This window comes from Lynx canadensis, chromosome B3 (genome assembly GCF_007474595.2).
Source record: "Lynx canadensis isolate LIC74 chromosome B3, mLynCan4.pri.v2, whole genome shotgun sequence".
Classification (NCBI taxonomy): Eukaryota; Metazoa; Chordata; class Mammalia; order Carnivora; family Felidae; genus Lynx; species Lynx canadensis.
In genome coordinates this window covers 19,554,768-19,581,394 of record NC_044308.2, presented here as the reverse complement: position 1 = coordinate 19,581,394, position 26,627 = coordinate 19,554,768, and the positions used below count along the sequence as shown (strand labels likewise).

The 26,627-nt window shown below is 42.3% G+C and overlaps 2 protein-coding genes across 2 annotated transcripts in view; both read left to right on the top strand.

Moving 5' to 3' along the window:
• The first annotated feature begins 1,756 nt into the window (after positions 1 to 1,756).
• The window catches only part of TARS3 (threonyl-tRNA synthetase 3), a 63,051-nt gene continuing 38,180 nt past the window's right edge, over positions 1,757 to 26,627 (top strand). Inside the window, exons 1-7 of the mRNA XM_030317524.1 lie at positions 1,757 to 2,166; positions 3,164 to 3,232; positions 3,874 to 4,070; positions 11,178 to 11,301; positions 16,243 to 16,364; positions 18,259 to 18,376; positions 24,389 to 24,453. Coding sequence (XP_030173384.1) covers positions 1,852 to 2,166; positions 3,164 to 3,232; positions 3,874 to 4,070; positions 11,178 to 11,301; positions 16,243 to 16,364; positions 18,259 to 18,376; positions 24,389 to 24,453 — 1,010 coding nt within the window. The 5' untranslated portion in view covers positions 1,757 to 1,851. The remainder of the gene's footprint in view (positions 2,167 to 3,163; positions 3,233 to 3,873; positions 4,071 to 11,177; positions 11,302 to 16,242; positions 16,365 to 18,258; positions 18,377 to 24,388; positions 24,454 to 26,627) is intronic.
• On the top strand, positions 20,735 to 21,459 carry LOC115515588 (microtubule-associated proteins 1A/1B light chain 3B-like). The gene has a single exon (XM_032593580.1). The coding sequence runs from the start codon at positions 20,748 to 20,750 to the stop codon at positions 21,183 to 21,185; it is 438 nt and encodes a 145-aa protein (XP_032449471.1). The 5' UTR covers positions 20,735 to 20,747; the 3' UTR covers positions 21,186 to 21,459.

The window sequence follows — 26,627 nt, the reverse complement described above, 5'->3', positions numbered from 1 at the left end:
AGAAAATGCAAACTGATTTGTAGTGACAGAAAGAAGATCAGTGTTTGCCAAAGATTGGGGATGGAGGCCCAAGAGAGAAAAATTACAAAGGAGCCTGAGAAAACTTTTTTGGGGGTAGAGGGGTTCTAAGCCAGGCTCCCCATGCCAGGCTTCTATGCATTTGACAATACATAAGTCATGGCAGGATGGAAGGATCAGAAACCAGATGGCAGCTGGTTCAGAAGTGGCCAAAAAGTCTGTGTAATTGTGTCCAGAAGCCTACCAGGGAAGAGAATAAAAAGATACAGTGGTTTTAGTGCCATACTTTATGAAACTTCCTCCTGGGAGCTGTTGTGATTCCAGTTAGCTTATTCCCATTAGTTGCCCCATCCCAGCCTCTGGAATGCTGAATCTGCTCCCAGAGTGGCATTCATTCACCTCTCGACCTTTCTAATAACTGCCAACCTTTATTTTCCAGAGCAATTACTCTCTGTCTTAACTTCATCAGCCCAACTAAACTCTCCTATTTTGGAATTCTAATGGCATTTATTATCTGTATCTCATATGAAATGGTCATATGTTTACCAACACTGAAAGGCACCACAGTGTTAGGCCCATAGACACTGGCATCAAATTGTCTGAGTTTGAATCTCAGCTCTGTAATGCAGTGGCTGTGTGACCTTGGTCAAGTCACTTAGCCTTTCTGTGGCTTCAGTTTATCCATCAATTTACCAGACATAACAGTAGTGTTTTTTGTTATGAGTACTAGAGGAGTTAATATTTGTAAAGAGCATAGAATAGTGTATGACACATTCTAAGTCCTAAGAATGTTAATAAAAATCAATTTGTGTCATGGGGCAGCTGTGTGGCTCAGCCAGTTAAGCTCCAACTCTTGATCTCAGCTCAGGTCTTGATCTCAGGGTCGTGAGTTCAAGCCCTGAGTAGGGCTCCGTGCTGGGGGTGAAGCGTACTTAAAAAAAAAAAAAAATCAATTTGTGTTCCAATTATACTAAGGTTCATGCTCACAGTCACGGGGTATACAGAGTGTCTGTGGCATTTGCCCTGGTCTCCAGCGAGAAGCTAACAATTGCTAGTCGCCTTTTCTTAGATCTCTTGTGCCCAGCAGCCTCTGCACTTGGTCAGCCTTGGCTTGAAAGCCAATGGCCACTATTCAGAACCTAGATGCAAGTTGGAAGAATAGTGACCGGCAGAATTCCAGAGTAAAGACAGAGCCATGCTGAGAAGTGAGATATTAGCCTTCCTCAGATTTTGGATAACTTGCGTTTCAACCAATGCATGGTGATATGCGGCTAGCTATGAAAGCACTGTGACCCTATTCAGTCCCCACACCGCTCTCCAGGCCCTAAACCACCGTGTGTGTCCCCACCCCAGCAGTGTGCCCGGCCTCAACTCCACCCCTGCAGTCGCCCCGCCTACCCACAGCTCCTACAGCCCCAGCCCTGAAGAGAGCCCCGCCCCGCCCCTTCTGCCGCCACTCCTCCGCTCGTCGTCCCTCCCTACCTGCCGCCCCGCCTCCTCGCACCTCCTGGTGTCCCTGCTTGCAGATAGTCCCGCCCCTCTACGTCGCCCCGCCCCTCACCGTAACCCCGCCCCCAGATAGTCCTTCCCCTCGCTGTCGCCCCGCCTCATCGTAGCTCCTATAGTCCCACCCCACGACCCGCAGAGAGCCCCGCCCCGCCTCTCCCTGTCAGCCCGCCTCTCCCTGTCAGCCCGCCTCTCCCCGTCGCCGCGCTCCCTCAGCTTATATATAGAACGGCCGCTGTCTCGCTCTGCCGGTCTGGGGTATTGCTACCCTCTTGGCGGTAGAGGCTGCACACGGAGCGGCGTCGGTGCGGTGCAGAGCCGGCTGCCATGGCGGCCGAGGCCCTGGCTGCCGAGGCCGTGGCTTCGCGCCTGGAGCGGCAGGAGGAGGACATCCGCTGGCTGTGGGCGGAGGTCCAGCGCCTGAGGGACGAGCAGCTGAACGCTCCCGACCGCTGCCCGGTCGAGGGGCCGTGCCTGACGCGGGAGGTGGCGCAGCTCCGGGCCGAGAACCGCGACCTGCGCCACCGCCTGTCCCGCCTGCGGCTGTGCCTCGCCGAGGAGCTGAGCCAGCAGGCAAAGCTGGAGAGCGCGGCGCGGGCGGCGGCGCAGGAGGAGGCCGGGCGCGCGGCTGCCGGCGCGCAGGTAACGGGGCGGCAGGGCTCGCTGGGGAAGGCGGGCGGGTGCCGCCTAGAGCCCCGGGAGGGCGGTGCCGCGGGCTGCGACGGTGTGCGGGTAGCGACGGTGTGCGGGTAGCGGTGGTCCCGCAGGAAGGATGGGTGCGGTCCCTGCGCGCTGCAGGGCCCCCCCCCTCGCGGAGCGCTGCTCTGTGCACCTAAGGCCTGGGAACCAGTGAGTAGCCTGGATACCCTTTGGAGCCCCGTATTTCCAGCAGTCGCCAGACTGACTTAATGGTGTGATTTCGCAGTTCTTCCAGTAAATTGTCTGTCACACATTTTCTTCAGTAGCAGAAATAGCATTTTCCTTTGTTTGAAAAAAAAAATGCTGGAGCGTTTAAAACTCTCTGTTCTTTCCTTGAGCAGGAAGACCAACAGTTACATATATAAACTCTTCCATTCCCTCTAATGAATGGCTGGTTCTGAGCTATTGACGACAGGTGGTTTTGTTGTTCTTTTGGTACGGTCTGTATATTTAACGTTATTATTTAACAATATTTTAATATTTTGTTTCGGTGAAGGACAAATTATCTTCGTGCAACCTAAGTTGAAGTGTTGTGTTGAAAGCTTTCTCAGACTGTTCTCAGGGGTGTTCTTGAGTTATTCACCAAGGGTAACTGTGGTGCACTGGCAACATCTTCCTAAAATAGTGCATTTAAAGTCCGGCGGCAGCTACACAACCGTTTTACAGCGACATTATCTGTTGAAAGTTTAGGGGTGAAACTTTCAAGAGCCAAACATATTAAGTGTACTTAGCAAGAGTGTGTGAAAATGCACAGACAGGAAGGATGGAACCCAGAAAATGATTTGCCCGCTGAGAGTTTTAGGTGGTGGTCAGGGAAGCCCAGCCTGCAACATGGGACACTTGCTGACTGCTGGCATGTGCCTCTCTTCTGCACATTCCAAATGCGTCGCTCTTTCCTGTCATTGCTGTGAGTTATTTATAATTCACCTTTATTTCTCAGCCTCCTTCTAGTCAAAGCCAAGAAAAGAGCACTAAAATGAAGGAGGAAGAAGGTGGGCCTGAGAGTGAGGTAAGCTGTTGCTATGGAAATAATGTAAAATACGACTTGTAATTTAAATATGCTTATACGGTTAATTGCCCAAGATCTTTAATTAAAACATAATTGCTATTTTGGGCCACAGTAGTATATTTAAAACCTTGCTAGCTTTAGATGCAAGTTGTCTTAACTTTGAGATGAGCTAGACAGTCAGCTGTATTTAAGTGCTATTTTTGTCTAAGTTGAGATAGCCCAGCTGTTCTTTTGTGTTAAAGAAATTAGCTACTGTATAAATCATCAAAATAGCATGTTTCCAGCATAAATACTTGGCAGGAGCTAAGGAGGAATACCTGGCCTCAGAGGGGTCAGTCTGGTTGAGATCAGACAAACAGGAAGGACAGTAGAGAACAAAGGAGTGTGGTGTATAAATAGGTGCTGAATCAGGGGACTGTGCACACACAGGTGTTAAACATGTAGTGTAGGGAGACATGCTAGTTAGACAAGGTGGGCTCTGAGCTGGACCCTGAGAGCTAAGAAGGAGGAAAGAAGTGACTGGAAGGAGATTTGGAAATGACCTGTGGTGTGCAGAGTATGGGTGAGACTTACTGGAGGTTGAACAGTTAGAACAAAGTGGGCTGTGTATGTTCACTTTCTTGTATTCTGATGACTTTCAGGTGAAAAATCAACCAAATTTCATAAAGGAAAGGTTGAAGCTTTTTGAAATATTGAAGAGAGACCATCAGCTCTTATTTGCCATTAATGACAGAAAGGGGAATACAAGCAATGTGATTACAGTGAGAGTGGCTGATGGGAAAACAGTGGAAGGGGAAGTTTGGAAAACAACACCTTATCAAGTAGCTGCTGAAATTAGGTAAACCATAATTTGGAGAAGATATTCTTTATTCAGTATTGTGCCAGCGCTTGGTAACACTGTGTTCTCAGGGGCTGTGAAAAGTGTTTTTTTTCTTACTCAGTTGAATAAATTAATGGTTTTGTTTTTGTTTTTGTTTTTGTTTTGTTTTTTGAGAGAGAGAGAGAGAGAGAGCGAGCGAGCAGGGGAGCGGCAGGGGAGACACAGAATCCTAAGTAGGCTCCAGGCTCTGAGCTGTCATGAACCACAAGTTCATGACCTGAGCTGAAGTCGGACGCTCAACCGAATGAGCCACCCAGGCACCCCATTCAGTTGAATAAATTAAATGTCATTAGTTATTTCCCTCTGGCTTCTAAAGAGGGCATTTAAATAAGTAATTGAATATCAGAATAAAACCTCTTCCTCTTTAAAATGTCCACATTTTAAAGTTCTGATAAAAATATACAGTAGAGAAAAACGTTTAATCCTTGACAGGTCCCATTACATTGACATTGGTCATCAAGATTTTTCCATGAGATTTTACAGATCTTTTGCTGGACTTGATTTCAAGTCAAGTTATTGTCTCACCAGTAAATAACCATGGGTGGTTCTTCAAACTAAGTGGGGCAGATCTTTCCAAGCCTGTTTCCTTACATCTTCTGTGGAAATGATACTTTTCCCATTTACCTAATGAGGTTGTTAAAATTAACTGAAATACTGCATATGTAAAATACTCTGAAAATTAAAGTGCCTCCAGAAATGTACAAAATGACTTATATACAGATTGAAGATGTATGTGAGGGTGTATGTACAAACCCTGGAATAAGTACTTTGACTTTCCTAGAAATTAGATACATTAGTGAAGTTATGTTATTTTGACCAATGTTAATTCCTAGCATTAAACATAATTCCATGGAAGCTAAAACTCAAAACTGCTATGTAAATCAACTTGCTATATAAAAAGCAAGTTTTTTCAACAATTGAAGTACTCAGGTTTCCTTTGAAAACTGTGGTTAAGATTGTGTGTGTGTGTGTGTGTGTGTGTGTGTGTGTGTGTGTGTGTGTTTTCCCATCCTATCATATCCTGTACTCTGCAGCCCCCTAGCAACCTGTTCCCATGTTTTTCAGGCTCTCCATGAATAGATGTGCTGGGAAAATGGGCTTTGAGGCAAAATAAGTTTATGTTTCTTCATGGAGAGTCAGTTTTCATGTTAGCATATTGGAGACTGAGAAGTCCTACACTGAAGAAACCAGCTCAAACTTGGGAAACAAAGTTACTTGATTATAGAAGATGTTCTTTGTTGTAACCTTAATAATATGCATTTCTGCAGGGTACCAGTTTACAACCCCTACAATCAAGTTTCATGATAGAGGGGTTGCAAGAGTGCCCAAAAGTAAAGTTATCCCAAACTAAAAGATTAAGCAAAGCTTGTATCAGGCAAACCTGGTAAGAAGAAAGCAGTGATCATAATATTACTATCAGACCTCAGAATTTCAGGGCCAAAATCATCACATGGGATACTGGGACTTATTTCCAAAGTAGACAAACAGTATAATCTGTAATAACTATTCGTCATGAACCTTTTTGAGTTACATAATGTAGCATCAAATCAGAAATAGAAAATTATATGGGGCGCCTGGGTGGCGCAGTCGGTTAAGCGTCCGACTTCAGCCAGGTCACGATCTCGCGGTCCGTGAGTTCGAGCCCCGCGTCAGGCTCTGGGCTGATGGCTCGGAGCCTGGAGCCTGTTTCCGATTCTGTGTCTCCCTCTCTCTCTGCCCCTCCCCCGTTCATGCTCTGTCTCTCTGTCCCAAAAATAAAATAAAAAACGTTGAAAAAAAATTTTTTAAAAAAGAAATAGAAAATTATAGACACTCAGGAATGGTATACTTTTAACCTGCCTTTCTCAGTTCTGAAAAGATCATGTGTCTGAATAGTAACACTGTAAGGTAGACTTAGTGGTTGCTCACCAGTCGCTGTGGTCTATAGACAGAGATCTCTCAGACCTGTGGTCATGTTTTTGGTTCCTCAGAACCTTAATAAAAAAATGCAGAAACATACCGTTCACATTCAATGAGTAAAATGAAATCAGTTATGAACTCAGTAAACATTAAATGACAAGGCAAAACAGAATAAAAGTTGAAAATTAGAAAGAAAATAAAAACCTCTTCAAAATAACTCCCGTGAAACAAACTAAAAACAAGCACAGAATTTTAGAAAGTACTTCTGATGAGGAAAAAATATATATCAGAAATCTGTGGAATATATCTAAAGTAGTGATCATTCCACAGAAATCTGTGGAATATATCTAAAGTAGTGATTTATAGTGTTGAAGTTTTTTCTGATAAGAATAGAAAGAGACTATGAGTCCAACTCAGGCAGTTAGAAAAAGAACAGTTTAACAAGGAGGGAACTCTAAAAAAGTGAATTAGAGATTAGTATTAACTGAAAAACTATCTGAATACGTAAGGGTTCAGTGAGGTGTCTGGATATAAAATAAATGAGAAGTTAATAGCTTTATTAAATTATACTGCCTGTTGTCTTAGTTAACTGAGAGTTGATTGCATAGATGATTGTTCCTGCTCTGAGCAAGTGTATGCCTTTCTAAGCATAACATGTAAAGTGAAATCATTAAGGAAAAGATGGAAAGATTCAAACTGCACAAAAAATAAAACAAGAAAAATGGCTATGTGTAAAAATGACACATAAAACAGGAAATGACAGATGTGAAAAAAATGTACCATATCGAACAAATGATTGCTCTCGAAGTATTTTTCAAATTAATAGGAAAAAGAAGAAAACTTCAACAGAGGAATAGATTATCTGAGAAATGTAAATGAAATTATTATGTGTTACTGATTTGCCCAAGATTTATGAATAGCCGTTAATAGTGATACAGTCTTGGGGAAGTGACTCTGGTGTAGGGCAGATAAATAGGTCCAGTCTCTCAGACTTTTAAAGCCTTTAAAAACGTGCAAACCCTAACCCTTGGACCCAGTAATTCTATTCATAGCCATTTATCCTAAGAAAATACCCAGTAGAAAGAAATGGGCAAAAGACAGTTCATAGTAGTTGATGAAAGAATTCTTTTCAGAATATGGTCCCCAAATCACCAGCACTAGCACCATCTGGGAACTTAGAAGAGCAAATTCTTGGGGCCCTGCTCCATGCCTCTTGAATTAACTAGCAATCTGTATGTTTATGAGCCCCTCCAGGAGTCTCTGATGAAGTCCAAGTTTGCGCACCCCTGAGTTAGGCTAAACTGCTGTGGCAAGAGACTCCCGACGACCATGGCTTAAATGAGGTAGACATCACATTCTCTCACTTGACAGTCCAGAGATGACCAGCCCAGGCTGGTGGAGGACGTCTCTGGGCCATGCAGTCCTTGGTGGACCTGGGTTCCTTCTGTCTTGTTGCCTGCCATTCCCTAGGCAGGGTTTGTCCACGGGGAGGGGTGGAAGCTGAGTTCATGGACCCACGGACTCTCCTGCAGGGGGTGGTGGGCGGGGAGGAGCAGCTGAAGAACAATGATGCTTTGAGGCCCAGACCCCTCAATGGCGCACTTTCATTTCCACTTAACATCCTATTGGCTCACATTTAGTCACATGGCCACCCCTGGCTGTAAGAGAGAATGGAAATGTAGCTCCTGCCTGCCAGCCACATGTCCAGCTATAAAGCCTTCTCGCCATGGAAGAGAGGAAGCATGGTTTAGGGGACCACATCTGCCACAGTGTGCCCCTCTGACATCCAGAGATCTGTGAGACCCTCTTTTCATCATCCCACATGCTCAGTCCCTCCCCAGGTGAGACAACTCTGGGTCCCATCAGCTGAAAGCGCAGGACATCCAAGTGAGTTGCAGAACACGCCCGTCTGGCTGGCTCCTTACACTCTGGCAGCAAATACACTACTTGACAAGGCTGCCCATCCCGCACGTATACACAGTGGTGGGGTACTCACAAGGCCATCACAGGGAAGCGTGTTTGGAGGAAAAGAAGGAATAACACAGACAGCAATGTACGGAAGGCATCAGGTCCTGCTGGCAGGGACTGTGAGGCCCACAGCCTGGCTACGGGTAGTGCCGGATCAGCCCACCCGGCCACCCCTTGTTTTCTGCGAGCAGCCCGCTTGTCCACTGTCCTCCAAGGGCCCTGATTTTGCTCTGTGGGAAGGTCTTAGTTGTCCCTCATCCTCATTAGTCACACTGGGGGGCTCAGAGCTCCTCTGAGGAGCCAACAGTCACAGGTGTTTGTAAGCTGGGCTTGTCACTGGGCAGCACAGTTGTCTACAGCGTGGTAGACTTCCAGTCAGTTTGCTTCTAATCAGTTCCAAGAGAAGGAATCTCCGAGAGTAATCCACGAGAAGGAATTCTTCTAGACGGAGACTTCTCATGCTTTTGTTCCTTGGTTTTTGTGCTTGACTCTTTCCTCTCTCTCCCTCAATTTAATGGACTGAGGTCCTAGGAAACAACAGGCTGTGGGAGGGCAGCACCCCTTAATCCATGTGGTTGGCCTGGCCCCTCTTGTCTGTCTTGATGTGTGGCTTTTGAGAGGGGTTTTAAGTGCCAGTCCCTCCTGCTGTTTGGGACAAAAGACAGTTTTTCTAATCTTGCACAGCCCCACATTTCTGGACTCTTAATCAGTTTGAATTACAGGCCACAGGCACAGCCTCTTGGCGGAGGCCTGTCCCTTCCATCTCTGCCTGTGAACGGGACAATCCTCACTGGAGCCTATCTCGGTCTGGTGGTGTTTACAAAAACTGCAATAGCTACCCAGTGTTTACCAACCTTCTGCCTTTTTGTAACTGCTGCTTTATATGCTCCAGGCATTGTAAGCACATGAGTTTGCCTGCAGGTTGTATCAAATATTTTATCAAATATCTACCAATATTTATATTTTTCAAATATCAGATTATCTGCTGAGCCAGTGCCATGTGTTTTGTTTTTGTTACTTCCAAGTTCTTCCTTTTTTTTTTAATTAAACTTAAAAATTTTTGAGCTTATTTGTTTTGAGAGAGACCTCTGTCTTATGCTCTCTAGTGAGCACAAGTGGGGTAGGGGCACAGAGAGAGAGGGGTACAGTTTCTGGAGCGGGCTCCATGCTGATAGCAGAGAACCCGATGAGGGGCTCAAACTTACGAACCGTGAGATCATGACCTGAGCCAAAGTCGGATGGTTAACAGACTGAGCCACCCAGGTGCCCCTTTACTTTTTTTGTATTAGTTAAGATAGAAGCTAGGCTGCTGCAACAGCTTCAGTGGCTTAAATATGATCAAAGTCTGTCTCAGGTAGGTAGGTAGCAACCTGGAGGTGTGGGGTCCAGCTTGACAGGGCAGCAATTCTCCATAAGTCATTTGGGGACCAGAATTCCTTATGTTTGGTTGCTGGACCATCTTTATGTACAACGTTGCACTAGTGTGCATGGTCCAGGGAACCCCACCAGCGTGCTGTAGTCCGCAGAAGACGGGGAGAGGGTGGAAGAGGGCTCTCCGCTGACTTAAGGGTGAGATACGGAAGTGCTACGGGCCACTTCTGCTGGTACCCATTGCTTCCAAACTTCCAGGGGAACCTGGAAAACTGTACCAGAAGGAGGGAATGGATTTGAAGAATCCTTAGCAGCCCATCACAGCCAGTAAAAATGAAATAAAATTCTACTTCCTTAATAACAATATCTAACATTTATTAAGTTTGTATTATGAGAGTGCACCTTATTTAATCCTTAGAATAAATGTATGAGGAAGGTTGTATAAATTCCCATTTTACAGATGAGAAACTGAAGCTTAGAATAAAGTGCCCAGTGTTCAAGTCCAGGTTGGTCTAACATGAGAGCAGGTGCTCTTAACCACAGCACTGTACTGCTGCTCAAGTTGCTCACAGAAAGGCAAGTTAAAACATTATATTGTAAAGATGACACAGTTTAGTAGTACCTGACATTGTGAGGGCACAGAGAAAAGGTATTCTTGTGCCTTTCCTGGGAGGAAAATTTGGCAGTATATTCCAGCAAGGTCATTAAAGTGCATTGCCCTTGACCCAGCAGTTTTACTTGACCAATTTTTCCTGGGAAAAAATAATTGGGAACTAAGATGTGTGTTCAAGAATGTCCGCTGCAGTGTTATTTGTCATTGGCAAAGCAAAACAAAACAAAACATTCCTGCCAAGAAATGACCAAAGTGCCCAGCCATGGAGGGTCCATTAATCAATTCTTGATTCTGCTGCCGCTATCAATCAGCATGATTTTCAAGTCTGTCTACCATCCGGGAAAATGTGTGACTTACTAAGTTTAAAAAGTACATTACCAAGTAACATATACAGAATGGTACTATTATGATTTTTATATTGGTGTATGTATTTACCTAAAAACGTGGAAGGACAGGGGCACCTGGGTGGCTCAGTCAGTTGACAACCGACTTCGGCTCAGGTCATGATCTCATGGTTTGTGAGTTCGAGCCCCATGTCAGGCTCTGTGCTGACAGCTCAGAGCCTGGAGCCTGCTTCAGATTCTGTGTCTCCCTCTCTCTCTGCCCCTCCCCTATTCATGCTCTGTCTCTCTCTGTCTCAGAAATAAATAAACATTAAAAAAATTTTAAAAAAACGTGGAAGGATGTACAGAAAAATGTTAACAGTAATTTCTGGGTGGTGGGATTGAAGGTGATATGTTTTTCTTTGCTTTTCTGTGCTTTCCAGGTTAATTTTCAAAAAACTGTAAGTGTGTGTGTGTGTGTGTGTGTGTGTGTGTGTGTGTGTGTGTGTGTAACAGAGAGAGAGAGAGAGAGAGAGAGAAGAAGGAGGAAGAGGAGGAGGAGGAGGGGTAGATGTATAAAAAGACTAGAAAGACATGTACCAAAATGTTAGGATCATTTATTTCAGGGTGGTGTGATTTAAATGTGATTTTTGTTTTATTCTTTGTCTTTTCTCTGTTTTCCAAGTTCTTTTTTTTTTCTACAGTGAATGTGTACTATTTTTTTTATTTAAAATAAATGTTACAAAATTTGAAAAACCTGTTCTTTTAGTTTACATTTGTACTTTCTATTCACTCAAAAAAAAAGCCCTAAAAATTATTTTAATCTTTTGTTTTAACAAATCATTGCAGCATGTGATAAGGTTAACTCTCACATGACTCTTCTTTTACCAGTCAGGAACTGGCTGAAAGCGCAGTGGTAGCCAAAGTCAATGGTGAATTATGGGACTTGGACCGTCCATTGGAAGGGGATTCCACTCTAGAGCTGCTTATGTTTGATAATGAGGAAGCCCAAGCTGTAAGTATTTAAAAAGAATCAACTAAACTTTGGATATTGTGAACTATATTATGTACAAAGACACACATTGAAGTCAAGAATGATGAGTTTTGTAACCTTCTAGAACTTAAAATTTCTGTATTGGTGTTTAGTAAGTATTTAGTGAATTTTTGTGGAATGAATACATACAAATATATGTCAGCTTTTAAAGTGGCCCTTATTTATCATTTCTGAAGATAGTTGTGTCCTTATGCTATAATGCTTTAATTATAAAATCAATGTACATTTGACATGAATTTTTAATAGATTCTTAGAAATGGGTCTACTTTGTAATATAATATGTGCAGGAGAATTGGGAAAAGTTATCAAAGCTTAGATATCTTTTTATTTATTTTTTTAAGTTTATTTATTTTGAGAGAGAAAGAGAGAGAGAGAGGAGGAGGACAAAGCGGGCTCTGTGCTGATAGCAGAAAGCCCTATGTGGGGCTCAAACTCATGAACCATGAGATCATGACCTGAGCCAAAGAGCCACCCAGGCACCCCTTAGATATCCTTTAAATACTTATTAATGTAATATTCTATAAAATAGATACCACATTTCATGTAGGTCTCTGATATACATTGTTACCTTAGCTTTGCAATTTCTCTTCAGGCAGTGTCCATTATCTGCCTAAAACCTAACCTAAGCTTAGCTTAGGTTCTATTAATCGTGACACTTGATTTTTTGATTTGTTAATCCAAACTTATAAGAACGATACTATAATTACTTTCCTGTTTAAAATATGCAAAGCATAACAATTAAGTAGCTAAATAATACAGTATTAATAAAATCATGTTGAAAGTGATTCAGAAAGAGCAATTTTTAGGAGAAACACAAAACATATATGTATTATTTAGTTTTTCTTACTAGTTGTTAACAACTGTCGCCTAGCATCATCCCAGATATCATCCCTAGACTTTACAATTGTATATATTCCCTTAGTCACCTGACTAGCATCTACAGTGCTGGACGCATGTGCCAGACCCTGTAGGGCTGCAGTGGACAGAACATGCAGACTCCTGTTTCAAAGAGTTTACCTCTAGTAGGAGGAGGTATTAAACAAGAAAACAACCAATGAGAGGTTTTCAGATAGTGTCAGTTTCTGGAGAAAGTCAAATAGGGGCTGGAACCAAGAGCAGCCATGATAGTTGATGGGGCAGTTAGTTTTGATCCTCAACTGAAGGCCCAAATCTTACCCGAAAGCCTTGTGCTTGCCTACACTGGCTGGCTCTTGGTTTGTCTGCAGGTGTTGCTCCTATGACTCTTTTTTAATAGCTGGCTATTGAACTTTTTCAATGTGTCAGGCATTGGGGTGTTCGGGGAATGGGAGAACTACCAAATTTAATGTTCCATGGAGGTGTTGGTATCTTTGGAGTCCTTTCCTCCTGGCATTCAGTAACATCATAAAAAAAGAAACATTCTTTATCATGGGAAATCTTTCTAGAGTGCCTAACCAGTGTTTGCTTGCCATGCTCGTAACATGGTATCTGACATCAGATTATAGGGCTTTCATAAATATCTGTGGTTGTTGATGAAAATAATAATAGTAATAAACATTTACCAGAGCCAAGCACTTGCCTGGCCCATTATGCGCACATGTATTATCTCCTTGAGTCCCAAGTTACCCTAGCACACAGGTACTGTTTTAATCCCTGTTTTACAGATGAAGCAACCAGTATCAAAATAGTTAAGTAACATTTCTAAGCTCTTGATGCTTCTTTTCATGTAACTTAGTAACAAATATTTTTTGTTGTTGTTGTTCCTGGAATTTACTTTCCTGTTACTGTGAATATACTAAGATATTGAACATAAACTAATTTATAATATTTAATACATATCCATGAAAAAGAAACCCTATAGGAAAACAAATTTTGAAAACTCAGATCTAAAACAATGATAAATTGGAGTGCCTGGGTGGGTGACTTAGTCAGTTAAGGGTACAACTCTTGATTTCGGCTCAGGTCATGATCACAGTGTTCGTGAGATCGAGCCCCACGGTGGGCTCCACATCAAAAGCACAGAGTCTGCTTGGGATTCTCACTCCCTCTCTTTCTGCCCTTCTCCTGCTCATATGCACACCCCCCACCCCCTACCCCCCCCAACACACAATCTCTCTTTAAATAAATAAACTTAAAAAGTGATAATGATTTTTTAAAGGTTTTTTTTTGCTCTATGGAAACATTCAAGACACCTTTCTATTTTAAAAGGTGATTTTATTTATAAGACTATTTTAGTGCATAAATGTAACATACAGAAGAAATACTCTCCACCTTCTAGATAAATTCATGTAGAAAACGACAGGAAGAATATCCACATAAAGCTGACAAACATGCACAACAGAAACAAGGGGAATTTTATAAAGTGACACAGCTTGCAGGTTTAAAATATATCTCATGATATTTCCTTTTGTAAGCCTAACATCTGGTAAAAGAATATACATAGATATATATACTACTTTAAAGCTTTGGTGAAACCCCGGGGGAAATCAGTGATGTGCTGCGGTGATCTCAGGCTTAAGCAAATGTAGGGCACTTTATTTAGAGGTGAACAAAACAAGCAGATTTATGTAGGAACTGAAGCTGCTAGCTCTGTGCTTGTAGTCCATTCAGTGGTCTCTTCCAGTACATCATGGCGTGAGTCAGGCTTCACCCCCAATTTCAGTGGCTGCTGCCCCCTGCATCTGTGTATTATCTCAGCAGTGATGACAGTTAACCACACTCTTCTTTTAAGATTCTTTACAGCACCAGTGTTTTTCTGGCTTTATTCCCACCATTGGATCTTTCTCAGTCTTCTTTGCTGGCGTTTTCTTCATCTTTCTCCAGAGTGAAGAATTCCTCAGTGCTCAGTCATAGTACCCTCTGTCTTTATGCTCCTGTTCTAAGCTGTCCTGTCTGCTAACTGTCCGCTGTCAGTTCTTCTGTCTGTAGCTAGACAGGCCTCAGTCTTGTGTACATTACCACCCATGTAATATCCCCATCCAGATATCATACAGGAATCTGTAGTATGTCCACGGTGACAACTCTTGATTCTAGCCCCAGAACTTACTCCTTCCCTGTCTGCCCATCTCAGGGCACAACTCCACCACATACCCAGTTACTCAACCTAGAATCTTGGAGATTGTATGTGATTGCTACCTGTTCCCTCAGCTCCAAGTCTCTAATTGGTAAGCCATTACTGTCCTAACATATCTGGACTCTGTCCACTTCTGCTGCCATTACCGAGATTCAACAATGGTGTTATTATAGTACTGCCCAAGAAAATGTCCACCTGCTGTTCCATTCCCCTGAAATCCATTCCTGCTACCAAACGATGTTTTAAAATGTAAATTGAATAATTTCTTTTCTGCCTAAAACCCTTCAGTGCATCTCATTGCATTTGGAGTAAAACCCAGATTCCCCCAGAAGGCCTGCAGGGTTACTGGCCCTTTCTTACCTCTGCAACTTTTCTCAAGTTACTTTATCCCTTACGTGTTAGCCACACAGGCCTTCCTGACTCCCTGTGAATGCAGAGCCTTCTCTGTTATTTATCATTACAGTGCTCTGTTCATCTCCTTTTACATCCTCTTCTTCTCTCGTGATTATGCACTTACTGGTTTGTTTCTGCCTGTCTCCCTCACAATGTGCGGTAAACTGCATGAGGCCAGTGACTCGTTTCTTTCACTGTTGTATCCTCCGCACCCAACACAGTGTTTGGCTCAACAAACATCTAGGTGCAGACAGCGCGCCAAAGAAGACACTTGGGTTCCTGTTGGCAGTTAGCCTACCCCCCTGGCGCCATCCAAAGCAAAGGTCTGTGCCCAGGACGGAGGCTCTGGGGCGGTTTGTGGATCATATCCCTGCTTAATGCTATGGGTTGGGATTGCACATAGCCTGCTCAGAAGACTCCCTGTGCTTTGACTTATTTGTCAAACAGCTTTCTAATTATAAGGTTTTTTTATTTAATAAGGGAAAGAAAGGGCTGCCAGGGGACTCCATTGTCTTGCTTTTCTGGTACCTCTATGTATCTAGTGACTTCAGTTAGTTTTAGTTTATCCATAAACCTTTGATTCCTTAGGAATTCAAAACCAAACTTTCTGAACTTGTAGATGTGATGACCAGCCCTTGGACTATGAATTTACTCATGTGTGTCCTCCTGCCCAGGGGTCTCAGGCAACCAGCAGGCATTCCCAGGCTATACTTTTCTCCCCCCAAAAAGTCATTCTGTCAAAAGCATGTGGAGACTGCTGTGGAGACAGAAAACTACTTCGGCCCTCTGCGTTCAGCTTAGCTGCTGCCTCTGGAGAAAAAGAAAGGAAATCAGTGTCTGTCACGCCTGGCTTCCCTCCACTCTGGGCTGAATTGGGCTTGCATGCTGCTGCTTCCCCCTCAGTGGTCCAAGCCATGGTTGAGGCTGTCACATCTTCTCTGCAAGTTAAGATGTGCAGAAGGAGATGGTGTAGGAGCAGCTCAGAGCAGCAGTTTCACGCTAGAACCAAGCATATGGCTCTGGTATAATTGCAAAGCACTCAGAAAATGTTCTCTTCTCAGTGGGCATTGAAGATTTTCTTTTCAAATTGATGTCTTTTTCTTTGTAATGTTTATTTATTTTTGAGAGAGAGAGAGAGAGAGAGAGAGAGAGAGAGAGAGAGAACGAGCAGGAGAGGGGCAGAGAGAGAGGGAGACACAGAATCTGAAGCAGGCTCCAGGCTCCGAGCTATCAGCACAGAGCCCGATGCGGGACTCAAACTCACGAACTACAAGATCATGACTTGAGCTGAGGTTGGACACGTAACAAACTGAGCCACCCAGGCACCCCAGTGTTACTCTATGTCTTGATGTTTATCCCCTTAAAGTGTATGCACTTGCTTACTTATGTTACTGGACTAATAATTTTCCATGACATGATTTTGATTGCCTCTGCCCTCTGTGTTTCATGCCCTGCAGGTGTACTGGCACTCCAGTGCTCATATTCTTGGGGAAGCCATGGAGCTTTACTATGGGGGCCACTTGTGCTATGGTCCACCCATTGAAAATGGATTTTATTATGACATGTTCATTGAAGACAGGTAATACCACTGAATATTCACTTCCGGAGGCATGTGTTTACAGTCCGTTGTTTTATGATGGTTATGTATTATTTTACTGAATGTGTGTGTTATATAACATGGCTGTAGATTGGCTATGTTTGAAAATTAATTTTTTATGAGTTAAGATTCCAGAGCAACGTCTCCAACTTTCTTTTCCTCAGAAGGAAGTGACAGAGTATCTATCTAATCCGGGACTTGCTACATCATAGTAGTAAATTAAGACCAGAATCACAGATTTAATCCTTAGAGAGCAGTGGGTGCAGTTCTGCTCCATGATAACCGAGGGCGCTATCTGCCTCAGCCAGACATCTCACACAGATAAATACCAGGCAGAGTGGTGCACAGAGGCCTCACATTCGAGGGTTCTGTGCCCAGCCCTAGCCCACCTCCTTCCCTGTACTCCCCATAGTCCTTAAGGACCAGCTGCTAAAACTGAAACCTGAGGGTCCTTCCAATTCCTGTTCCTCACTGTCACCCCACACTATCCAGTCATTCCATCCGGGTCTTCCTGTTCTATCTCCTCAATAGTTCTCTGGTCCTCCCTTCCTCCCTTCCTCCTCTGTTACTTCTGCCTCAGTTTAGACCCATAGCATCTCTTGCTGGATGACTATGGTACATTCTGTCCTTACCTGTCCCTTCCCCCCACCCCGACTGCTTAAATGGTCTCCCTAACTGAGCATCCGACTCTGTAGCTCCTACGTACAGGCTTGTCCAGCTTTATCTCCTGTTACCACCACCACCCAGAGAGTCATTCAACAAGAGTTTTTGACTGCTTCTTATGTGCTCTGTGCTTGGTGCTGGTGATTCATAAGTGAGCAGATCAGTCTGTCCCCATGGAGCTAACAGTCTAGCTAGCTTAGACAAAAGCAAACAGCCCTCTGCTGTCAGGTGGTGATGAGTGGTGTGAAGGAAAATAAACCAGCTGTGGGGAGGTGTGTGCCATGACAGTGGTCATGAACGGGGGAAGTGATGTTGAAGTGGGGACCAGGATGGAGGGAGCAAGTTCTGAGGCAGTTGTGTGTGGGGGTGTGTTTTGGGACATTTGGGGGAAATGTTCTAGGCCTCTGGGACCTCCCTGGTGTGGGCCTACGCCCGGCTTGTTTGAGGAAAGGTAAGGAAGGCCGTGTGCATGGAGGGGAATGAGGGCAAACCAGGGAGTGGCTGAAAGAGGTCAGTTGATGGCTCACAGTGGGCCATTCCCTGTGAGTGCCAGACTGGACTCAGCAGTTCACGCTCACAGATCTTTCTCCCAACCTAGATTCAACAGTCAGCGAGGGCCGGGATGTGTGAGCACTTACCACAGCCTTTTTTTTTTTTTTTTTTAAGTTTATTTATTTATTTTGAGAGAGCAAGAAAGCAGGGAGGGGCAGACAGAGAGGAAGAGAGAGAGAGAACCCCAAGCAGGCTCCACACTATCAGTGCAGACCCAACATGGGGCTTGAACCCACAAACCATGAGATCATGACCTGAGCCGAAACCAGGAATCAGATGCTTAACCGACTGAACCACCCAGGCACCCCTACTATAGCTCTTTCGAACAAAAAATGTAGATGTGTGATGTGTAAGGTAGACCACATAGAAGAACAGGCCTTAAAGGAGCTTACACTCTAACCAGCGAGTATTTTAACAGGGTTTTCAAATTGCACACTTCATCGCAGAGAAGATTTGTAGGCAAATCACTTCATCTGTCGGTGCCTCCATTTTCCTCCTTGAGAAGTAAGATTATCGGCCCTGCATATGAATGTATGACTTTCTGAAGTCCGGGTGCGATAAGGCACAAATTCCTCAGTTAATGATGAGCGTCCACAAAAAGGAACATACATGCGTGATGTCTGAGAAATCTGTGTTGACTATCACTTACTCTTCTTTTTAGAGCCGTGTCCAGCACAGAACTGTCGGCCCTGGAGAACATATGTAAGACTATCATAAAAGAAAAGCAACCCTTTGAAAGACTGGAAGTCAGCAAGGAAGTGCTTCTCGAAATGTTTGAGGTAATTTCAGGAAACTCTTTGGAATAAGAAAACCTTTTGCCAGGAATAGTAAAAACAATTAATCAACATAGACAGCTTTTTTTTTTTTTTTAAACAAATAATTGGATGTTGCTTGCCACATTGTTCCAGGTTGGCAACCTGTTGTGAGGTTGTCACTAGTTGCTCAATGTGATATTTCCCTACTTTTTCCAGAACATTAAAAAAAATTTTTTTTAAATGTTTATTTACCTTTGAGATAGAGAGAGCAGAGGCAGAGTGTGAGCGGGGAGGGGCAGAGAGAAAGGGACACAGAGAATCTGAAGCAGGCTCCAGGCTCTGAGCTGTCAACACATAGCCCAACATGGGGCTCGAACTCGTGAAAAGCAAGATCATGACCTGAGCAGAAGTCAGATGCTTAACCAACTGAGCCACCCAGGTTCCCCATTTCCTCAACATTTTAATGCCAATATATGTAGGTAAATGACCAGGGGAATAGTTTTCATATATGTGTTTATAAATCTGATTCATTCTGAGTATTGTTAATATCCTGACTACTAAATTCAACAATACTTATGTTTTTTCTTTATGCTGTTTTGACCAATGTACGTATACGTAAATAAATTTAAGAATGCTTAAATTTAGGGGCGCCTGGGTGGCTCAGTTGGTTAAGGGTCCAACGTCAGCTCAGATCATGATCTCACAGTCCATGAGTTCGAGCCCTGCGTTAGGCTCTGTGCTGACAGCTCAGAGCCTAGAGCCTGCTTCGGATTCTGTGTCTCCCTCTCTGCCCCTCCCCCGCTCATGATCTGTCTCTCTCTGTCTCAAAAATAAATAAAAACATTAAAAAAGAATACTTAAATTTATGTTTTAAATCATATCAGAGAAAGCACATAATTTGAACACACGATATTGTTAATTTTGTGAGCTTGAAATAAAAAGATAGATTTGGGCTTGGTAAAGTCGCAGCTACTCTTTTTGTGTGTGTGTGTGGTAAAATACCCAAAAGGGAAAAAAAAAATTTTTATGCTGACCATTTTTTTTTAAGTTTATATATTTATTTTGAGAGAGAAAGAGATGGAATCCTAAGCAGACTCCATGCTGTCAGCTCAGAGCCCGACACAGGGCTCAAATTCCCAAACCATGAGATCATGACCTGAGCCAAAACCAAGAGTCGGACGCTTAACTGACCAAGTTCCTATTACGTCAATCATTTTTAAGTGTATAGTTCTGTAGCATTTGGCGCATTCATATTGGGCAAGCACCATCTGTCTCCAGAGCTTTTTTATCTTCTCCAACTGGAACCCCACACCTAGTAAACACTAATTCCCTGTTCCCACTTCCCCTTTTTCTGTCTCTATGAATTTGATGACTCTAAGAACCATATAAGTGGAATAATACAATACTTGTCCTTTGTGACCTCCTTTATTTTACCAGTGTAATGTGCTCAAGGTTTGTCCATCTTGTAGCAGGTCTCAGAATTTCCTTCCTTCTTAAGGCTGAATAATACTTCATGGTGTGTATAGACTGCATTTTGTTTATTCATTCATCTGTGGACGGACACTTGAGTTGTTTCCACCTTTTGACAATTGTGAAAAGTGTTGCTGTGAATGTGGGTGTACAAATATCTGATCGAGTCCCTGCTTCTAATTCTTTTGGGTGTATCTCCAGAAGTTGCATTGCTGGATTATATGGAAATTCTCAGTTTTGTCAACTGCCATACTGTTTGCCACAGCAGCTGTTAGCATTTTACATTCCCATCAGCAGTGCACGAGCATTCCAGCCGCTCCATATCCTTGCCAACACTTGTAGTTTTCTGTTTTCTTGGTAATAGTCATCCTAATGGGTGTGAGATGGCATCTCATTGTGCTTTTGGTTTGCATTTCTCTAATGACTAGTGATATTAAGCATCTCTCCATATACTTATTGGCCATTTGTATATCCGATTGGAAGAAAAGTCTATCCCATTCCTTTGCCCAATTTTTAATTGGGTTGTTTGTTTTTTGGTGTTGAGTTGTAGGAATTCTTTACATACTCTGGATATTAATCCTTTATTGGATATGTGATTTGCAGTTATTTTCTCCTCTTCGTGGGTTGCCTTTTTGCATCTCCTCTTAAAAATTAAACTCAATCAGGGGCGCCTGGGTGGTGCAGTCGGTTACGCGTCCGACTTCAGCCAGGTCACGATCTCGCGGTCCGTGAGTTCGAGCCCCGCGTCGGGCTCTGGGCTGATGGCTCAGAGCCTGGAGCCTGTTTCCGATTCTGTGTCTCCCTCTCTCTCTGACCCTCCCCCGTTCATGCTCTGTCTCTCTCTGTCCCAAAAATAAATAAAAAACGTTGAAAAAAAAAATTTAAAAGAGTTAAACTCAATCAGACAAGGGAAGTTGCTGTCGCCATGGTCAGAGTCTCTGCCACTGCCGTCTGGAACAGCCGGACCCTCCGCCTCGCCTCCCACGCCATGCTGTCAGAGAAGACCTTCAAGCAGCGCCGCACCTTTGAACAAAGAGTAGATGTCCGACTTATCCGAGAGCAGCATCCTACGAAAATCCCAGTGATCACAGAACGATACAAGGGTGAGAAGCAACTTCCTGTACTGGACAAAACCAAGTTCCTTGTACCTGATCACGTCAACATGAGTGAGCTCATCAAGATCATTAGGAGGCGCTTACAGCTCAACGCTAATCAGGAGTTCTTCCTGTTAGTCAATGGACACAGCATGGTGAGTGTGTCCACTCTGATTTCTGAAGTGTATGAACGTGAGAAGGACGAAGATGGGTTCCTGCATATGGTATATGCCTCTCAGGAGACATTTGGAATCAAAGTGTCTGTGTAAGACTAGAAAAATGTATCTGTTCTAGAATTTTTTTAAGCCCTTACCAAGGAAAAAAACCGGACATAACCAACTGAGATTGATCCATTCATCCAATCACAGACCATCAAAATCAGTAGTGTTCCTGCCTAAGAGTTGTAGGAAGTTGTTTTGTGCTGCAAGCAGAAAAATGGATCTCCACGTGAGCACACTCAGCTTTGGAAAAACCATTATTTAACCTAGGCTGTTTTGTTTTCAAATTTAGAAGTTTAAAAATAAAATACTTTGCATTCTAAGTTGCCGATAAAATAGAACTTCATGTTATTTTAAGGCTCTTTCCCAATGAGGAACTTGCAACATAAGCATTCAGAGAGAAATTCTTTTCCAGGTTCACAGAACCGGCGAACTTTTTGTAGAAGAGTTTCCACTCAACTAGAGAACTCTCTTTAAGAGGATCTTGGAAAGCATAAGTTGTCAGGAATAGCCCCCTTCCCACCCGCCCACATTGGCCATAATAGTGGGCAAAAAGCAGGAAAAATTGAGGTGGATAAAACTCTGAACTGCTGCTCAAGGTTCTCGATTCCTAGTTTAGTGTGCCCCGAGTCCACACCTGTGCAGTGCCATTGCGGGGGGGAGTTTCATTAGCTTCTCTAGACAGTAAAGCACCACTGCTCAGTAAGAACCTTGAATAACTTAACATTTTGGTCTAGTTTCTCAAAAGGCCCAGGGAAGAAAAACGTGACGTTTCTTCTGGTTTGCATATTCTCTGAGAGGTCAAACTGCCATCTGCTTTGGTAGAGAAACAAGCTGTTCAAGCAGTTTTGTTCCTTGGGTCAGTGGTGGAAACTACAGAACACGGAAAGTAAAGCATTAAAATTCAGATACACTCCCTCTTAAAAAAAAAAAAAAAGAATTAAACTCAATAAAAAAAAAAACACCTCAAAGTTTGTGAAGAAAAATAATTTTGTTTGAACATAAAAGTATGAGACAGTTCAATCATACATATCTATTTTTTTCTCCCAACAACTACCTTCCTCAAGTAGTTATTTAATATAAAGTACCTGTCTCCAAGGCAATAGTGATGAAAGCAGGAAAGAAAAGTGTCTTCTGAGTTTTTAATGTAACAATATGATCATTTATTGTAAACTTAGTTTTTGTTTATGTAAATGAAAAATGCAGCTGTGTCCTCAGAATTTTATTTATTTCATGTAGTTCAAATTGCAATCTTCTAACCTAAATGTGAGACCCGAAACCAATAAAATCTAGAAAACACAGGCAATATCTTCTTTGACATTGGCGGTAGCAACTTCTTTCTAGAGATGTCTCCTGAGGCAAGAGAAATAAGGGCAAAAATAAACTATAGGGATTCTATCAAAATAAAAAGCTTTTGCACAGCAAAGGAAGCAATCAGTAAAACTAAAAAGCATCCTATGGAATGGGAGAAGATATTTGCAAATGACATATCCAATAAAGGGTTAGTATCTAAAATATATGAAGAACTTATAAAATTCAACACCCCAAAAATGAATAATCCAATTAAAAAATGGGCAGAAGACATGACATTTTTCCCAAAGAAGACATACTGATGGCCCACAGACAGATGAAAAGAGGCACAACATCATTTATCATCAGGGAAATGCAAGTCAAAACCACCATGAGATACCACCTCTCACCTGTCAGAATGGATAAAATCAACAGCACAAGAAACAATAGGTGTTGGTGGAGAAAGGGGAACCCTCTTGCACTGTTGGTAGGAATGCAAACTGGTGCAGCCTCTCTGAAGGACAATATGGAGGTTCCTCAAAAAATTAAAAATAGAATTACTGTATGATCCAGCAATCGCATTACTAGGTATTTACCCAAAGAATACAAAAATACTAATTCAAAGGGATACCTACACTCCGATGTTTGTAGCAACATTATCTACCATAGCCAAATTATGGAAACAGCCCAAGTGTCCATTGACTGATGAATGAATAAAGAAAAGGTGGTATATGTGTGTGTGTATATATATATATATATATATATATATATATATATATACATATACACACACACACACAATGGAATATTATCCAGCCATAAAAAATAATGAAATCTTGCCATTGAAGACGTGGATGGAGCTAGAGAGTACTAAGCTAAGAGAAATAAGTCAGAGAAAGACAAATACCATATGATTTCACTCATATGTAGAATTTAAGAAACAAAACAAAGGAGCAAAAGGGAGGGGGGAAGAAGGAGCAAGACAAACCAAGAGACAAACTCTTTAAAAAAATTTTTTTAACATTTATTCATTTTTGAGAGTGAGAGAGACAGAGCATGAGTGGGGGAGGGGCAGAGAGAGAGGGGGGACACAGAATCTGAAGCAGGCTCCAGGCTCTGAGCTGTCAGCACAGGGCCCAACACAGGGCTTGAACTCATGGACTGCGAGATCATGACCTGAGCCAAAGTTGGACGCTCAACCAACTGAGCCACCCAGGTGCCCCAAGAAACAAACTCTTAACTGTAGAGAACAAGCTGATGATTACCAGAGGTAGGTGGGGGTGGGGATGGGTTAAATAGGTGATGGGGATTAAGAAGGGCACTGTGATGAGTACCTGATATATGGAAGTCATGAATTACACTATATTGTACACCTGAAATTAGTATTACACTGTATATTAACTAACTGGAATTTAAATAAAAACTTTAAAAAGTACACTCTAAAAATGAGATGAAAAAAATTGGAATCTTCTAGAACAGTGCTGTTCAATAAAAATATAATGTGATTCACAAATCTGAGCCATGGATATAATCTTTTACTGGTGGCCACATTTTACAAGTAAAAGAATGGCAAAATTAATTTTTATAATATCGTATTTAACCCATTATATCAAAAATATCACTGTATCATGTAACCAACATAAAAATAGTTACTAAACTATTGTACATTCTTTCACAGCACGTCTCTGAAATCCAATGTGTTTTGCACTTACACACATCTCATTTCAGACTGGTTCCATTGCAAGTGTTCAATAGCCACACGGGCTTGTGGCTCCTGTTTTGGACAGTACAGCTCTAAGCTATGAGCTCTTGGTATTCCTGGGGTCTCAGCACTAGAACATAGTAGACACCCATTCAGTGTTTGTTGAAAAAAAATAAGTTTTTTTCCTAAAAAAAAAATTTTTTTCCTACTTAAGCATTTTACGTAATAACATAATAATATGTAAATATGTTTTTCTTTATAGTACAATAAATTTAAATGCCGCATCCTGAATGAGAAGGTTAACACTCCAACTACGACAGTTTACAGGTAAAGTGTGTGTAGATTGTATGTATTTATTTATTTATTTATTTATTTATTTATTTATTTTGAATTTTTAAAAATGTTTATTTATTTTTGAGAGAGAGAGAGAGACAAAGTGCAAGCATAGGAGGGGCAGAAAGAGAGGGGGACACAGAATCTGAAGCAGGGTCCAGGCTCTGAGCTGTCAGCACAGAGACTGATGCGGGGCTCAAACTCAGGAACCATGAGATCATGACCTGAGGTTAACTGACTGAGCCACCCAGGCGCCCCAAAGTGTGTGTAAATTTTAAGTGGCGCTCAGTGGTAAACTTTAAGGCATTAGCAGTAGAAGCAGTTGGTCCTTGGGTGGGTGGTCTATTTGTCAATTTGCATAGTTGGTATACTGTGTTAGCTAGAGACTCCAAAATGTTATCAGCAAAAGGAAATTATTATGTCTTCATTTGTGTTTATCAGTCTGCTGCTGAAACCTGAATTTCATTTTCCAGATGTTAGCTGTAACAGCATCTTTCCCCATGTGGGTGAGATTGTGTTTGCCCAGTGCTTTACATTTCAAGGGGAGCTGTTTAGGAATGGAATTTTGTTTCATCCTCACATTCTTATTAATGTGGCAATGGGAGCTGTTAGGGACCATCCCCTCATGCAGTGATTTCCTGCCTCCTACTATATATACTCCCCGTTTCCTGGAGTCCAAAGGTGTTAGCTTTCATGCGTTAGCAGGATGTTCATGATAAAACACAAAGACAGTGTTAGGAACCGAAGGCAAATCAAGTGATAGGAAGAGGCAAGTGAAATCAATATTACCACAACTCAGTTCTGTTTGTTTAACATCTGGAGCCCCTATTTTATTCGTGTGGTTTTAAAGCTGCCTTGTAGGTAATTGCTGTTCCCCATTTCTGTGTGTTCTGGATGTCTGGCTGATGCTATGACCTTCATGGTCCAATCTTAGAAGATCTGGTATCAGAAAAACCCTCCACAAAGCATTTACTTTCCATGGTCACATAGTTACAGGTCTGTAGTTTCATTGTACTGTAAGGGAAGTCATCTCCCCTTTAAGCAAAGATGTGCTCAGTGCATTTCTTACATTATAATATGAGCTCGTTGCCATTTGACATTGAAGTGGGATACCATGCTTGCCTCATCTTTGCTATTCTCCAGTGACCTGATAAGGTTTTATTGGTTATTACTTATAATTCAAATAAATGTTACTATATGCATTTTGAAGTTTAATACATGAAGAGATAGAAAAGACATGCGAAGTTTTAAAATTCAGGCTCCTAATACTTGAGCTCTTGTGGCTATTTTTTGAACCTTCCTTAGGTCAATATTGACACTTCTTATTCTGTCAATTTAATTTTTAGAAAATGAATTGTATTTTCTTCTATAGGGTTATTTTAAGATGAGCGTATTGAAGTCTTCCATGCTAATTAGGCGTTCCTTCCACACCTGTGAGCTTTGATTTACCACTCCCATCTTGGACAGAGAACTATAAAGCCTGGCCATTCAAATAAATGACATTTTCATATTTAAAGCATATTTATCCACTTTGGTGAATAAACCAGCCTCTTTCTGTATTCATCGTAATTTTTAACTCTTTAACCAGTGAACTTTAAAAGTATTTAAAATTGGTTGGAATAGTTAAGGAAGAACTTTCTTTACTAAATTTTCCTTAAATTAGTTGATGTTAAGTACCTTCCCTCTGACCAGTGTCATTAGTATTTTAATTTTTTAAGTGTCTCTGTGCTTGAAAAAAAGTCTGTGCTTATTAAGGTTTGGGGGTCCTTCTTGGTTAGAGGTGCAAGTGAATCCCCAGCAACCGCACCATGTGGTTTTTTTATTTAATTTTATTTATTTTGAGAGGGGAGGGGCAGGCAGAGAGAGACAGAGAGACAGAGAGAGAGAGAGAATCCCAGCAGGCTCTGCACTGCTAGCACAGAACCTGACCCAGGACTCAGGTACTGTGAGATCATGACCTGAGCCAAAACCAAGAGTTGGATGTCAGAAGCTTCACCGACTGAGCCGCCCAGGCACCCCACACTATGTGTTTTAATAATGGTGTCATCTCTGACCTAAACTTGTGCCTGAGAGTTGCACTGAAGTCAGTGTTCCGTTTTAGTAAACCAAAAGACAGTTAAGGCTTTTGTCATAACACCAGAGGACCTAAAAACAAATACACAAAAGAC